General features: G+C 39.8%; 1 protein-coding gene across 2 annotated transcripts in view; it reads right to left on the reverse strand.

Annotated features, from left to right (window-relative positions):
• Window positions 1–4,186: 4,186 nt before the first annotated feature.
• LOC108671375 (lysosomal acid glucosylceramidase) overlaps window positions 4,187–16,612 on the reverse strand; it is a 29,354-nt gene continuing 16,928 nt past the window's right edge. Inside the window, exons 1-11 of one of the 2 annotated variants that reach the window (XM_018158916.2) lie at window positions 15,035–15,148; window positions 14,436–14,675; window positions 13,828–13,963; window positions 7,715–7,868; window positions 7,182–7,342; window positions 6,690–6,927; window positions 6,227–6,368; window positions 5,937–6,013; window positions 5,352–5,462; window positions 4,901–5,070; window positions 4,187–4,309 (exon numbers count right to left, since the gene is read on the reverse strand). In XM_018158916.2, coding sequence (XP_018014405.1) covers window positions 4,210–4,309; window positions 4,901–5,070; window positions 5,352–5,462; window positions 5,937–6,013; window positions 6,227–6,368; window positions 6,690–6,927; window positions 7,182–7,342; window positions 7,715–7,868; window positions 13,828–13,963; window positions 14,436–14,675; window positions 15,035–15,074 — 1,569 coding nt within the window. In that variant the 5' untranslated portion in view covers window positions 15,075–15,148 and the 3' untranslated portion in view covers window positions 4,187–4,209. Of the gene's footprint in view, window positions 4,310–4,900; window positions 5,071–5,351; window positions 5,463–5,936; window positions 6,014–6,226; window positions 6,369–6,689; window positions 6,928–7,181; window positions 7,343–7,714; window positions 7,869–13,827; window positions 13,964–14,435; window positions 14,676–15,034; window positions 15,149–16,612 lie in introns of those variants that run through there. The other variant, XM_018158915.2, reaches the window with a different exon arrangement.

The following is a 16,612-nucleotide window of genomic DNA, read 5'->3' on the forward strand; positions in this document are numbered from 1 at the left end:
TTCAGGCGACTGTCTCTTTTTACTCTATTTTCGTTCAGCTTTTTTCACTCGTCACAGACCGCAAGAACCGTGATGCGGTGACAGCTGAGTAATTTATGACGTCTTTTTCTCCTCATTCCATCCACGTCTTCATCGGAACTGTTAGTAAATGAGATTTTCCCTCCACGTGTGAGGATGCTGGTTTTTAACTCTTCCTTTGTAACAAATATTTACAGCCAGGAGGCTGATCGAGAAATGCCGGGTATCCCGATCAGTACCTCAACGTTAAAAACGACGGATACCATACAATCTTCAGTTTGAACAACAATGGATACCCGTATAGTAGGGATGCTGCTGACGATTCGCTGCTTTAAAGAAGAATCCACTACCATTAATGGAATTTGTGCTGAGAACCATTGACTCGGCAATTTAACGACGTCTAGGCTTATCGTATTGTTAGAATTCATTCACCTTGCATCCGCCTTAGACAGAAAAACTATCAGTGTCTGTAGTCTCTACAAAAACGATTTTTGTTTCGTTTAAACATCCTGGAAAACGAACGTAAGTTACTTTCAGTTGCTAAGTTCTTCACCATGAATCATGTACCTATACTGTTCAGTATATTCATGTGCGTTTCAATTTGCTTTACGTTCGTTATCAGTCATTTGTCAAAATTTTTATTGAACCTGTTTATTGTTTTCGTATTTTTATTTTGTTTTCCTGCTTTCTGAGCAGGTCCACGCGGCTTAATTAAGTAAATTCTATCAGCTACAAACGCTGAACTTTTTTTATTCCCAGCCAAAGTGGCTATTACAATGCCTCGGCATTGACAGAATTATTTTATTGAACTTTGGGAATGCATCTTCGGTTGCAATATTTTGTAACCGAATTGTAGATGTTAATATTTGTTACAGTAGCATGTTTTTAATTATGCCAATATAGAGAAAAAATAGGCACTAATTTCGATGGAAATCAAGTTTTGTGAAAGTTTGCATTGGTAAAAATCATTCGCGGAATGTATTGCAACGAGTACTAGTTAATTTTGCACTTTACTTGTCTGTTGCCATTCAAACGTCAAGTTCATTACTTTTTAATTCTCGAATAAATCCTCAGATCAAGTGTCTGATATAAAGGATTTAAAATTTCACAATTTCATTCATCACTTGAAAGAGTATTTGTAATTGACATCACGCCAATTCATTATTACTTGGAAGCTCAATAAAGGAATGCATAGAAATTTCACAGTGATACAAGTCTGAATGATTATTTCAAATGTATAGGATTCCGGTAAAACTTTTCGCCGCGATACTGTGCAGCTGACGAAGTGGAGAGCTGACGTGCAGCCGAGCAATTTAGAGGGAATGACAAGATGTGCAGAAATTCCACATCAGATGAAGATGGATATTCGCATGTAGATAAATGTGAAGTACAATGCGATGAGTGTCGCTAGTCCGTCTATGAGGCACGGCACTTCTCTAACTACTTGCTGCTCGAACGCGAACTATACACGCATGCACTGCTGTGCTTGCGTGACTGCGCTCATGAGATAAAAATGGAATCAGCATAGGTAATAAATAACCTTTCAAAGAAATGCACACAAATTTTTCAAACAAAATTTACAGAACATACTCAAGTGTTCTGTAAACGTATATCAATGTTTCTTTTACAATTCTATAGATTTTCTTCGATGAATCTAATCAAATTTGTGAAATCTCTGACAATGTTCCGAGTACAGTCGCAGAAAAATTCTTTGAACTTTGTAACACGTTTCACCAAAGACAAAAAGCACAGGTAGTGTGGCCTCTTTCAACGAAAGCTCACAGGGAAGAGTTAACTCCTACAAAGAGAAATACACAACTTATGGCACTAAAAGTGATACCAGTCCGGCCGCAGAACAATGGTAACAAAAACCCTATTAATCCTTGTATGAAAATAGTTTTGCTACTCGATGAAGGAAAAACGGTAAGGTATAAACTACAACTTAAAACTTTTCATTTAAAGTGCTTTTTTATTTTCAATTATGACTCGATAATTAAAATGTTGACTGTCAGTTCATTCAATAATAGCATGGTTTGCTTAGAATAAAATAGAATAGACTTGTCGGCATTGAAGAAATAGGCCCATAGCCTGTTGCCGATTCTTGAACTTTTCGTGACTTGATTCACAAGGGATCCGGCCTTTGCAACCCGATCTTTCCATAACTGACGATCGATTGAAATAGCTGCTGGACTTATTGCCTGATTGGTCCGTAAATTGCTAGACATTTTAAGACTGAACATATGCTCCTGCATAGCTTCGTCTGGTCTGTTCTTGAAGATGCTCATACTCGGAGCGTCAACGATGCTATCAGGGAGGCTGTTCCACATGTCGGTGACTCGAAGCGAGAAGAAATGTTGTCGCATGGATGTGTTCCAACGCTGTTTTTTTAGTTTATAGCCGTGGCCCCTGGTGTTGGTTCTTGTTTCAAATTCTAGTAATCCTTCTGGGACCTTGTATAAGCCATGAGTATACTTGTATACTTCAATGAGGTCCCCACGCAGACGTCGATAACTGAGGCTTGGAAGCTTCATAGTCTTTAATCTTTTGTTTTGAAGGCGTTTATACTCGGAGCGTCAACGATGCTATCAGGGAGGCTGTTCCACATGTTGGTGACTCGAAGCGAGAAGAAATGTTGTCACATGGATGTGTTACAACGCAGTTTTTTTAGTTTATAGCCGTGGCCCCTGGTGTTGGTTCTTGTTTCAAATTCTAGTAATCCTTCTGGGACCTTGTATAAGCCATGAGTATACTTGTATACTTCAATGAGGTCCCCACGCAGACGTCGATAACTGAGGCTTGGAAGCTTCATAACCTTCAATCTTTCCTCATAGGACTTGCCTTTCAAGCCCGGAACTATCCTTGTTGCGCGTCTTCGAACACTCTATTAAATTTTTGTCCTTTTCAAATTTGGGTGACCCCACGAATATTCCAAACTCTAGGTTCGTGCGCACGACAGCAACAAACAACTGCTTCATCGCCTCTGCATCTAGGAACTCGAAAGAGCGTCTGATCAGTCCAAGTCGTTTATTGGCTTTATTAACTTGACCTTCAATATGCTTAGAAAATTTCAACTCATTGTCGATATTAACTCCTAACTCTTCTTCCATTGTCGACTTCGACACCCTCACCAGCACTCTGTCGTTGCTTGAATCTTAAGAATCAAGAAGCAACTTCTGTTGAAGTTGCTTAGCTTGAACTAATCGTCAAATCTGAAATGTTAATATCAATAGGAACTGAATACTTTTATCTTTCTCTTATCGAATGCAATTGACTGTAACCGAAAAGTTTTGGGAGAACAAGGCATGACAACAAGAACGAGTTTGAAACAAATTATTAAGATATTTTTAAGATATTTTTCTTGTGAAACGACCGAGTGACGTATAGGCGCAGTTCTAGTGCCTAGTCCGTCCAAGAAGCCGAAACCGAATGGTAGAGAGAGTAAAGTCGAACCTCTATTTACTAGGGGGAGTGACTATGATTAGTTCGTAGTTCATTCATAGTTCGTTGTGTTAGCTTTAGTCATTAGATTAAAAAATCACTTCAGCCGCCTCTCCGCTTCAGCCATGGGAAAAATATGTTCGCTTGATGAACGACCCGCTGTGCGAACCGAGTTCTTGCACGCCGAATTAAGTTCGAAAGGCAGGGTTCTACTGTGATATCTTAATTTCTGTGCAAATAAGTCCTTGAAATCATTAAAGAGGCTAATTGTGAGTTATCCGAGTTTATTTGGTGACAATGAGGACTGTGGTGATTTTAAATCGTTATGCTGGGGACATACTATGTTTATTCATCTATTCGATGGCTCCTACTGCCCCTATATATATGATTCTAAGTTGAAGTTTATGAATTTATTCTCTTACTCATATATCCTAGTGAAATATGGCTACTGCAGCGGTAAAATGGTCTCAAGATCAAGGTTTTACTTCAAATTTTGAGAGCGTTTTTTTTTTTGAAAGAATTGAAATACCTTACTATTTGCTAATAAGTTAGTCAGGTCAGAGTTTTATTCAACATTGTAATACTCTTACATCGATTACTTTCATTCCATTTCTGACATAAAAAAACATTATGTCGCGAGCACAATCAAAATACGTAACAGCCTATAGGAGGAAATAAATCAAATTAAGCATTTTACGTGTTTTATTGAATTTAATTAAGAAATTTTACTGCTCATAGCACACAACTGAAGTTTTATTTGAAGAGGAGTGTTTTCAAAGATTTTGCTCCAGCCGTGACCCGCAATGCTCCTCGAGGCTCTGCCGTGATCGTAACGTTTGCAGCAACGTCTTGTCTGAAAAATTCATATCATAAAATATATAAGCAAACGTCAAATTAATTCGAAGCAGATCAAATGCCATCTTTCATATCGAACACTTTGATCTCCTAAAATAATCAGCGAACTTACGGTAAATATTTATTATTTTCTTATATCTCTTATACATATATCCCCTTAACCCTCCACCGCCTGACATGAGTAACGGAAGCAACTTTGTCACAAGCCTACTTCCCAGAAAGGATCCGTTCTAGTGATCGCGAAAAGCGAAAACACTTGCACTGATGGTTGCCGCCATGCACGACAACTTTAATTGAAGTTCTCTATTGCGTACAAACGTCCTCAGGTTGCTACGCTTAATAGTTTACGTATAATTTCATTTGGAAGTGATGTTCCTGGAGAGTGACATACGGCGGTACAGAGTTGACTAATATGAAAGCTCCCGTGCCTAGTGCCATTTATGCCTCACAACCCACACATGAGACTAAGCTATGTGACAAGTTGTCTTAACTAAGTCTCCTTTCTATGTTCATGCTTGACTATCGAGACATGCTTTCAACCAGATCATCCATGCTTATCCTATTAGGGAGAATGGCGACTAGATTGTACCTATTAAGGATAACGATGGCGACGGAACCGTCAGGGTTTCTGAAGGCTGTGGTCCGGAGGCCGCCGTCCCGCACAGAATTAAGCTGGAGATGCACTGCTCCCCGACGGATGAACTTCGAGAAATGGCCCATCGCGTAGTACATCGGGTTCTTGTAGAACTCATCGGCTGCCTGCAAATGAGAACGGGAAGTCAGCATGAACTACACTCGTAAGTATAAAATGAAGTGAAGCAATTTTGTAAAATTTTCAAAAACGAGAATAAAGTATCAAATTCGATACTTTATTCACGTTAGGCGCAGAAGTAACAATTGCGACTTAAGGAAAGAAAACTACCAGGAAAAATACGTGTACAAATGTGTAATAATTACTTTTTACATTTTTTACTCTGTGACTGATGCAGTCAATGAACACCCAAATTTAGTTATTTTTAACCTATATTATTTACACTCACTGCATCGACGATTATGGGTGAATCCACAAAGTTGTAACTCCAGTTTGGTCCCCCTTCAAGGTCGAGGGCGATGTTCCAGTCCACCCATCCTATTACCCAATTTTCCAAGTCCTACAACAAAAAAAAAATTATTTTCAAAAATCGTCCAGGCTACATAGTGACCATGTGTAGAGAGACTAACTCAAAACAAGTTTATAGATTGTTAGTGTTTGAAGACGGACTTAGATCAGTAACTCTAAAAAGCATCGAAATGTTGATCATGTTTTACAGTGATTTTCTTAAAAGGTTATTCCGTCCTTTCGTGCACTATAGTGTTGAGTGCTCTTAGAATTGAATGTGCAACGTTCGAACGCATATGTAAAATTATTCATCTACCGATTCAGCGAGGTAGCTAGATGGCTGAGCAAGGTGGACACATAACCCTTGTGAAACTGTATAATCTTGATGATGTTAAAAGCCAGTAACTCTTTATTATCTTAAACTTCATCATACTCGTACATTGAAGACTCGTCCAATTTAAGTAATAAACAGTTAAACTAGGCCAAAATTAATCATCGGAACAGGGATAGCTTCATTGTACAAGACCTCAATGATGTCAGCAGCATAGGTTTCCAATCGGTGCCACGAACCAAGGATAACTGCTTCTTGACCAGGGTTGGATCCTGCAGCAAGAAATAATTAGCTATGAAAACAGATCTCACACATAAATTATTCATTATAAATTTATTAATCTATCGTTTTCAAATCGTTTTAATAGACAACCATTAGAATTAAAAATTTTGTTTGTTCAAAATTTGTGTAAGTTCTGATGCAATAAACAATAAACCAGCCTACTTCCTCGTTTTGTATGAAACAATCTTGTACTGCTTTTGCACCTTCGCAAGCTTCTGTGGCTAGGATGAATTTGTCCGGATAGAGATGGTGGGTGAGGTTCAGAATGTTATCTGACACGTAATCGATGTACCAATGAACGGCGATGCCATCAGCGTAAGCAAAGGCTTCAGGGTCTTCTAAAATCTGCAGCCAAAATGAAAGTTTTTAAGCAAAATATTTTAAGTTCAAATACATTTCGCGTTTTTCATTGAAGTTAATGACTCACAAATGAATGTGGTATGCCCGCCTGTTGTTACCTTGGATAAGCATGTCATTTCGACACGCTAGGGGCTAAATTTTAGAAGCTATGCGTTAACAAGGAGAAATTCAGACAAACCTTCCTATAGATAGCCATCAGATATTGGATTTTGAGTTCAAATGTGTCACCAAACCTTTGCGATATATTATGTACAACGAAATGAGGCAATTGTGTTATCGAACTGTATAATTTTGAGGCACACTTACGTGAGAAACCCATTCAGGTAAATACGGCCGCTGGTCGTCGAACACCATCACTTTCAGACTGTCGTAGCCATGCTGCTCCAATGCAGGTCCGAAATTCTCTACTAGGAATTTCCGTTGAGTTTCAGGCGTCCAACCCATACAATTGAAAGAAAATCCAGGAATATTTCCGTCAGTTGGCTCATTTTGAGTGGAAATTCCCCATATGGAGACGTTTTGCGCAGCGTAAGCATCCAGAAATCTATTTAAAATAATTAATGAAAAAATAAGATTGAGTATTGTAATTTGACAGCCAGGACTGCGACCAAATTTTCGTATTTTATATTATTAATACATATTTTAAGAGGTATGTACATTTTGTTTTATGTTATTATTCTAAGTCATAATCGTCATTTCAATTTGAAAATTCAAATCCGACGTGACCTCAAGTTTTATTCAATATTGAATGGCAGCAAACATCAGATTTTTCAACACAACTGAAACGGACTGACTCACTTGACATGATATTCAGCCCAAGGTTGGTACATTGTCTCCAGCAGTTGACCGTACCCGACGAGGTCGCCGTTGGTCTTCATCCATCCTGGAGCCGACCAGGCGGCCGCAAAGGTGAGGACTTCTTCATCAGACATGGCATTGATTCGGTGGATGACAGGGATCTACGGAGGCTTAGAATTTTAATGCCTGTCATTTACGTTGCATGAGGAATTAGAAAATGTCTTTCTAACTGGTCCCAAGTTTCTGAACAAAACCCAAAATAGTCAATTAATTTGCAATGCTGTCGACATCAATGAGGCAGAAAACCTTTTTGCATTGTTAAATATCAAGATATAGCAAGCTCCAGTTAACGCAAATGATCAATAGAAGGTTATATGTGTATTTGAAATTTTTAAGCTCTAGAACACTCATTCAAACCTTGCGAGCAATTGTACCAGCTTATAAACACCATAAAAAAGTCACAAGATCGGAACAAACCTTAGAATAGCTCGTTACCAGGTCAACAAGTTTACTAAGATCAAACGTCTGTCTACCTTCTGCTCCAAGTCTTCGGGCTGCAAGGCAAAGGTTTCGAGCGCGACATCCCCCTCCGTGTCCACGTAGGTGTATCCTCGACTCGAGAAATCGCATCCGCCAATATTGATGCGATTCAGGTTGTACTCCAATCCAGAGGAAGAATAGTATGCCCTTATAAAAGGAAAAAGCATACAATTGTCACTATATGGAGTCATCTTTTGCGTGTTCAACGTATCTAATTATGGAACGAAAAATGATAATCTATGTAGCAGAAAATTGGTCATTATTGGTGGTTGTGACTGTGCTCCCTTCACGTGTTCTTTTGAGACCACTTGGTTCTGGCAGCCTTTTCACCATGAGTACATGTCACTATAGGAACTATAATGACTCTACTTTTTTGCCTCTATTTCTACTCTAATTGTTGTACATACGACTGCACCCCCATCACATACCTGTGTTTTCGCTTCCCCTTTCCCCATACACACATATCCATTCCTCCAGGGAATGGAATTCTCCATTTTTGGCACACTTTTTAATAGGTCCCATCCCATATATCTCATCGCAGACAGAAACGCAAGGCATACTACATTAGGAAACAGCTCATCCAACCACATAGGAAGACAATAATACTCACTAATATCCCGACGCAAATGTACCCACATCGGTCCCTATACTTTCCAGCCTTCATCGCCCAAAACAGCACATCACCTGACAGAGTCCTACACAACAATAAAGCATTTCACAACATAACACCTACAGCCCGGACCCATTACCAAGTCAGACCACATTCCCATAATAGCTATCATATCTGCAAATCCCATACAAATACCCATCCGTCCTTGCAGATCTTCCCATAAAGCAAGCTGGACACAATATAAGCAAACATTATTACAACACACAGTACCCACACAACCTGACCCTACACACACATGCCACCCAGTATAGACAATAGCAACTACATTGAGCTCCACAAACTTTTGAATAGGCCCCATCCCATATATCTCTTCGCAGACATAAACGCAAGACACACTACTTTAGGTAACAGCTCCTCCAACCACATAGGAAGACAAGTACATTCACTAATATCCCAATGTAAATAAATGTACCCACATCGACCGCTACTTTTCAACCCTCTTCGCCCACAACAGCACAAGATCACCTGACCGAGTCCAACACAACAATAAAGCATTCAAAACATAACGCCATTACTAAGTCAGACCACATTCCCATAATAGTTGGGGCGCTAGAAGAAAGAAACACATACTTGGATATCTGGACAAAACACATTCAGAAAGCCACCGATATCTCATTCCCTACCATAACACACCGCATCATTCACGACATCAAACCCACCCACGGAACATTACTTATTCCAGGGTGCGTACCGATATTGAGAAAAAAATTCCAGGACTTTTCCAGGACTCTCCATGATCATCAGTATAATTTTCCAGGACTCGTATACGACAGGTTTAGCATGACTGAAAGATTAACCGTGCATATTCTATCATCTCCTAAAGTTGATAACGTGTCAAACGTGTAAATGCATAGAGCGGGCACACATAGAGGATCAAAAATGACACAAATCTGGAAATCAAGCCCACACTTTTATTATTATGAATTCAATAGTGTCAAATCACAACAAATGCACACAATATTGCACATGCTAATGTCAATGCAGTTCACAACATGATTCAACACCACTACCCTAACATTCAACTGGCAGCTATTTCATCAACTTTTTCTTTAATGTTCAGTTCAAGAGTGTCTAGCTCCTGTTGGTTTGTTTTCAAAGGTCGCCGCGTGGCATTGAACTTTGCGATGATTTTCAAATCCCCCTTTCTCTGCATTGCTTCGGCATATTCATCTGCTGCTTCCTCAAGCACCTTGATGCCCTCCTCCGTACGCCTTTTCTTCTTCTTCAGTTCATGCATCTAGCACATCCAACAGAGCCTTCCTCTTCTAGGTTTTCGGGGCCTTCGCATTCTGCTCTTTCTCTTCTGCCAAGTAAGTATTGTAGGCTGTTTTGGCACTACCAGCTGCAAGCAGCATCTTCTTGGTGATGGTCATCTTTTCCAGGCCACCAACATGTGCAACATGATCAACCACAGCACGCACGGCAACCAACGTTTGTTCTTTCATGTTGTGTGTCATGATTTCCTTGTTGAACGAAACCCCTCTTTCAACCGTGGCTAGGAGCATGAGACAAGACATGAGCATCTGCACTACATTCCAGAGCTTCTCGTATGTGCTCTTTGACAGAATGGCATGCCAAAAAGTGTCCAGTCGGTCAGAAGTTGAAAATGCTTGAAACAGTGCGTTCAATTCACTGCAATGTTGTGATTCATCTCTAAAGTTGCACTGCAGTGCTGATGCGTGCTGACTTTTGCGACGGACTATTCCCTGATACACTTTTGGAGCAAGAAACTGCAGTTGCATTGCTGTCAGCAGACCACAAATCGGAAACGCGTAACTGCGCTTTGCTTTTCACTTCACTGTGTTGCTTTGCTAACTTGGTGTGTTTGCTGCCTTTGGCATGGCTTTTCAAAGCTGCTTTCCCCATATTTGACACATCGAAGTCTTTCGAGTTTCGAGCACAATGTACATATTGCTTACCTTCATGCTTGGGATGGCGAGCAAGCCAGTCACGATAAGCTTCTATATTTAACCACAAGTCATGAAATTTACACTTTCCACGCATGGCGATATAGAAATTGCACGCTTAAGATGGAATTCTCAAATAGCATGACCGACGATCACGTGATTGGAGACCAATCAGAACGCAGGAAACAAGAGACTGCAGAAACAGTTTAACGCTAATCGCGTAGGTTTAGCGGGAAAACGCCCTTAGTTTCTAATAATCACCGTAAAAAAATAACAACGAATCTCACAGCCTTGTCTGTCGAGATATTCTTCAACTGATATCTCTTCTTGGATCAATATTTTAGCTGGAACTTCAGGGAGGTACTCGAGCTTCCCGCTCCGCTAATGCGTTTCATTTCATGCAGTTCTTTCATGGCGGGCAACAAAGTTACAGACAATGAGATAGAAAAAACTATAGGAACAAAGAAACTTTGATAGAAACTAGCGATGAGGATGCAGGTGCATCAGTGCTGAAGCTGCACATGCACCAGCGATATCTCAGGCACAAACACACGTGAATGACTTACACTTACAGTCTCCTACCCATGGGTAAAATAGACACAAGTTCGAGCGGTCGGAGTTGTACACGGAGATGGCTCTGCTTGAGGCCAGAAATTCGGTCCTTTCATTCTCATAATTTTCAGAAATGGATTCGAGTTCACAATTGTGCGTTTGAAGACTGCATTTGATAGGAAACAATCTGTATTAATGCATGGTAAAATAATCTTAGCGTATGTAAAATAGAAGACACCTAAAAAATACTTAACAATTAAGGGCAGATATCATTTGCACCCGAGGTTGTAGCGTTACACGACAACCCGTGGCGATTAGGGTTAACACACGCAGCACAGAAAATACTGCAAATTCCAGTATTTTCCATAATCTGAAATGAAATTCCAGTAATTTTTAGGCCTGGAAAACGAATTTAGGCAATGTATTTACACCCACGGTCCATAGCTAGCGCTCAACAGACAACTTTTCACCCTGAGTCAACGACTACACACAGCATACAGACACCTCCAAACACCACATTAGCACATAAGAAACTCAAACAGACCCCAGGAAATCTGGTCATCATTAAAACGCATGATAGCACGAACACTTAACAAGCTGTCCCATACCTCAAACACAACATACAACATTGCACACCCGAACAAAAAGTGCCCATCTTCTCGCAAACACTGGCAAAGAATGTTCACTTAGGATGACACAGACAATGAAGACTTTGACATAGAACAGGTCCACACCATACAAGGCCATGTCAGCAACAACATAAACCTAATTCAACCATATAATCATGGCGACCTCTCCCGACTCCACCCGCAGACTTCCCACCTATCACCATAAGAGAATTACAATGTACACTAAAACACGTATCTGGTCCCACAAGCATCAAAATCCTCCAACTCAAATACCTACTCAAAAAGGTGATCCACTATCTACTGTACATATTAAATCATGTCATTTCCGGCGGTTATTTCTCGGATCCACTGAAATACGCAATCATGATCTTCCTCCTCAAACCCAACACATCACAACACAAAGTCCAAAATTACGGACCCATCTCACTACTAGACTTCCACGGGAAGCTCTGAGACAAAATTCTCAACTATTATGCCTATACGAACACCATTCCATTAACAACATACATAACACAAGACAACACGGTTTTAAGATACATAGAGGGACACACACAGCACTAGCCACATTCCACGAAACACTAGTCACACACTTAGCACAAAGACACAACACTGACATTGTGCTCCGCGATGTGACCAAAGCCTCTGATAAGGTATGGCACACCGGACTCCTATACAAGATCATCCACTTTCACCAAAACATTCTCAGACTACCTTACAGACAGAACAGCATTTATAAGAATAGGTTTTCACATAGGTCTCAGCACTATATATCCACACAGGTGTCCCCCGATGGGCTTGTCTCTCCCCCACACTATACAGCTTCTACACCCACGACCTCCCACAACCACTACCCAACACAGACTACATAGCTTTTGCAGATGACATAAAACAAATAACCACAGAATATTACCCATCAATCACGCAACAATACGAACACAACACTTCATACAACAGTTCAACACCTTCGAAAATAAATGGCTCATTAGGAAAAAAACACAAATAGATTTAAAATCATCCCCATCATTAAGTAGAACACTTCCGACAACTTCAAAGACCCACTATCCATACACAAGCAAAGGAAAAGTTTTAGGTTTACGCTTCACTACACACAGCTTCAGCTCCCAGGTAGCGAAAAGAAAAGTAATGGAACTCATCAATCAACACAATATACATAGATTTTACCACCTCCCACCCAACATAAAACGCATCATATACATCTCCTTTGTCAGATCATCCGTCATTTACCCCCCGATAACGTTACACACTCAATCAAATTCGACCCTATCCTAACTGCAGATTGTACACAACAAAGCCCTCCGATAAAGCAAAAACACACACTGGTCAGGCATCACATCCTCCCAAACACTACACGAGCAATGCGACATTCTTACAATGAACACAGTCATTCACAACAAACAACCAAAAAACGGGCCACAACCAAAAAAAATAAGACCACAGCTTCAAAAAAAACACACACCCCCAAAAAAAGTCATAGCAAGGCAGCACCGGTTATCCGAAAGCTCCAAATTAAACGCACTAGGTACCCCACCTTCACCCCTGTACAAATTACTACACAGCGGACCATGCTACATCCGGACGGCAGATGTTTCCATCACGTCTGGGTGTGGCTAGTCTCATATCAACCCACATCATCCAATACACTATCACGCTGACGGATTAACGCAACTCACTGAGAGTGACACGCAGTAGAGACGAAACCGAAGAACTACTGAATCCCAAAGACAAAATTTACCCTCTGATTCTCGAGCGACTCACCACCCTCATTATCAGCACCAGCATTATCACCTTCATCGTAACCATATCACCTTTAAATAAACTAAAAAAGCGAAAATGCATGTAAATAGTAAGAGCACGCATCATTTTTATTTTTGTTTAACAGTGCCAAAAGTTAAAATGATGTTAAGAACCACCACCTTCTCATCACCCGCACGCTTACACCATCCATAGTCCTGATGAGTTCCCACCCTCTCCCTAACCCCAAACAAACCCCAATCACCCACAACCTACTCAATCATGCGCAATGCGCCTTTTTCATTTCCTACTGTCTTTTTCATTTATATTTTCTCTTTCTGGCCACTCTGCGCCACCTCTTGTTCTCTTCCACTCTTTCCTAGTGCCACCGCAACAACAACAACAATTTAGCAGGAAAAATCGTTAAAAGTTCGATACAAGTATAGTCTTCTCGTATTTTAAAAGCTACTAGTTTACATTACAATCTAAACATTTTAGAATTAAATGAAAAATCATAAGCGAAATATATATTTTGGAAATTATTTCATTTCGATTAACCTATGGATCTGGAAATTCGATCCAAAATACATCTTCACCTTAGGAGTTGGTCTTGCGTAGCTGGTCTCAGCGACAAGACATTGAACGCCGCGGAGTCTGTCACTGCCCCGCCGAAGCCCAGGATCGCCTGAGCTTCGATGTCGGTCAGATCAAACCAAGCGTCATCGCTGTCATCTGCCCGCCAAGATAAGACGATGTAACCATATTTTTCATTCTGGTTGACAGGCATCATATATTTTACCCGCTAGAATATGACGATTATGACCTTTATGCTAAAAAAAAACGATTTTATGACGAATATGACGATTTTGGCCTTTATGGTCTTTAAATATGACCTTTTTTTTCGGTTGTCAGGCACATTTTCTGGAGCTCGTCAGAAATTGAATAATTTTTTTTAAATTGGACGAATGTGAACAGAATGCTAAATCGTTTCTATCGTTAATGTAGTCTCTTAAGAAACGAAAATTAAAGCGACAAAATATAGTGTAACTGTCATTGCTATGGCAAATCCCATCAAAATTTACAATAATAATCTACATTTCATAGAATCGTTAAAAACCAGCTTTCTACTTGTATTGTAACACATTTACTCAAACAGATTAAACCTTACGACATCTTAAACGGCTGTACACAAATAATAATATACCAGGGGATCCTGCAGCCTGAAACTCTGCAACAGTTTGAAAAAATCTGTGTTGTTGACGGTCCGACGTCACGTCGAGAAACAAAGGGTACTCGGGAGCGACTGGAGTGGGGAAAGTGTCGCAGTATGTGGCGTTACACAAGCAGGTGAACGAGAGCTCCTCCGACGAAGTGATGTTGTAGTTAGGCATGTGCGGGACGCATGGCTGCTGCACTGACTGACACCAGCTCATGTCCAGCAAACCTGAGGGTAAAAGTTATTATGTGCTAGTTAAACTCATATAAAAAAAATTTCATAGGTAAACAATATGTCTTATTTAAAACTGAGAGAGATCATTTAACACTCATGGCTTTCGAACATGTAAATCTATTAATGAACCGCAAAGAAGTGAACATTCATAACATGGAAACATCTGCTGTTCGTTTTAGAAACAAAAATAGACAAAGAAACAAACATTCCGGATTCATCGTAAATATATTTCATTGAATATCGAAGTCATACAAATTGCCAGCGTCGTTGATTTTTATATATAAGCTAGGTATTTTGAACAAAGATTATTAAAAATTTCGTTCGCTCCGAGTATAAAGAGTCCGCTTACTCACCTAGTATGAAGAAAACTATTCCAATCGTCCCCATGTTCATAAATTTTACTCGGTGACACACTGTTATGCTGAATACTGGCTCATTTATTTGTCCCAAATACTTTTTAGTCAAACCTGCAACAGAACTGAGTCTTCAGAGGGTTTATGGAAGCATAGTTCGTTACATCGACATGAGTTAAATTTCATTGCGTAGCAGAAGATATCGCAATGTAGTTGGCTACCTATAGCTTAGGGATTTTTAAAACACGTTGAAAAATCGTAGTTCTTAACGTTTATCGTGTACTTTAACTTTACACTCCGTAATCATGACCTATAAAGTGCCACGATTGCAGGTTTTCAAGAGATCGTTGTTAAGTCATCAAAGGCAGCCAATACGGAGGAAAAGTTCAATTTCATGATCAAGGAACTGACTAAGCGCCCGAGCCCGAATGATCCCAGTTTAAATCCTACTTTATAAAATTTGCATTATCTCGAATAAATCAAATCAAGAACGGACAAATGGCGCCTAATAATTAACCTCAAATGGCATAACGATCGATCACGAATCTCATCCCCAGCAACGATACAATTTTAAAATCAATGCGCAAATAAGAAATAAATTTATACGCAACCATGCAGTTATTGGGAACAATACAATTATCAGTCGTGATGACAAAAGCACTAACTGTAAAAAATGTCTGTCGAGCAGCACTCAAGCTATTTGAAGTCTATAGACGTACAGGTGAGTTCTCGTGAGGTGAGCTCCCTCAATGAACGTTCTGTAGGGCATCTAAACTCACTGTACAAACGTGAAGTTTTTTAACTGATTGATATAAGAAGGACGCTTTTAGTGGGGTGTGAATATTAAAGCGCTTTGCTCATAGTGTCTTATCAATAATAACCAATCCTAAATTTATTAATTCTTGTACCAATTGATGATTAGGAGGCATATACGGGTAATGGTTCTAATAGGTGAATTTTTTTTCTCATTCCTAACTTCTTTTCAACAAACCGCAATGACGTATTGAATTAACAACTATATACGACAATGACTAAAATTGAAATGCTAAACCGACAACGGCAATCTTATTTAAAAAAAATGATTGCCGTAGGTCTTGCCTATTTGATCAATATTTCATGTCCTAATTTATTTTCACATCATGTTTCCGATTTTTTTTTTCTTTTTAAAGCGTGGAAACAAACGTTAAAAGTTGTGGGCAGTGAGAGTCCCTTCGGGTGCTGTCTAGGTTCAGCAACACAGATGGAAGTTAGGTGACAGGGTTGATAGAGATTGGCCTATAAGTAGCACTTTCCGTACCGTACTCAATAAAGATGGCTTGTGAGCTGTCCGAAAGTATCCGATACATAAATATTTGTTTCTCTGATATTTAATGACAACTCGCTTACGAGCCTACAATGCGTCATTACACGATACGAGCTTTTCATAAATGGAGAAAATATCACAGTTGTCTGTAGTGTTTTATTGCACATGCACCTCCGTCAGCTGATGCTGAAAACCCTCAAAACCCTTCTGTAACTGACCTAACGGCAGCGAATAATGCCGTTTGATGAGTTGATGTATAACAGGCAGTCTCAAAA

The sequence above is a fragment of the Hyalella azteca genome, unplaced genomic scaffold (assembly GCF_000764305.2).
Source record: "Hyalella azteca isolate HAZT.00-mixed unplaced genomic scaffold, Hazt_2.0.2 contig1648, whole genome shotgun sequence".
NCBI classification, from domain to species: Eukaryota; Metazoa; Arthropoda; class Malacostraca; order Amphipoda; family Hyalellidae; genus Hyalella; species Hyalella azteca.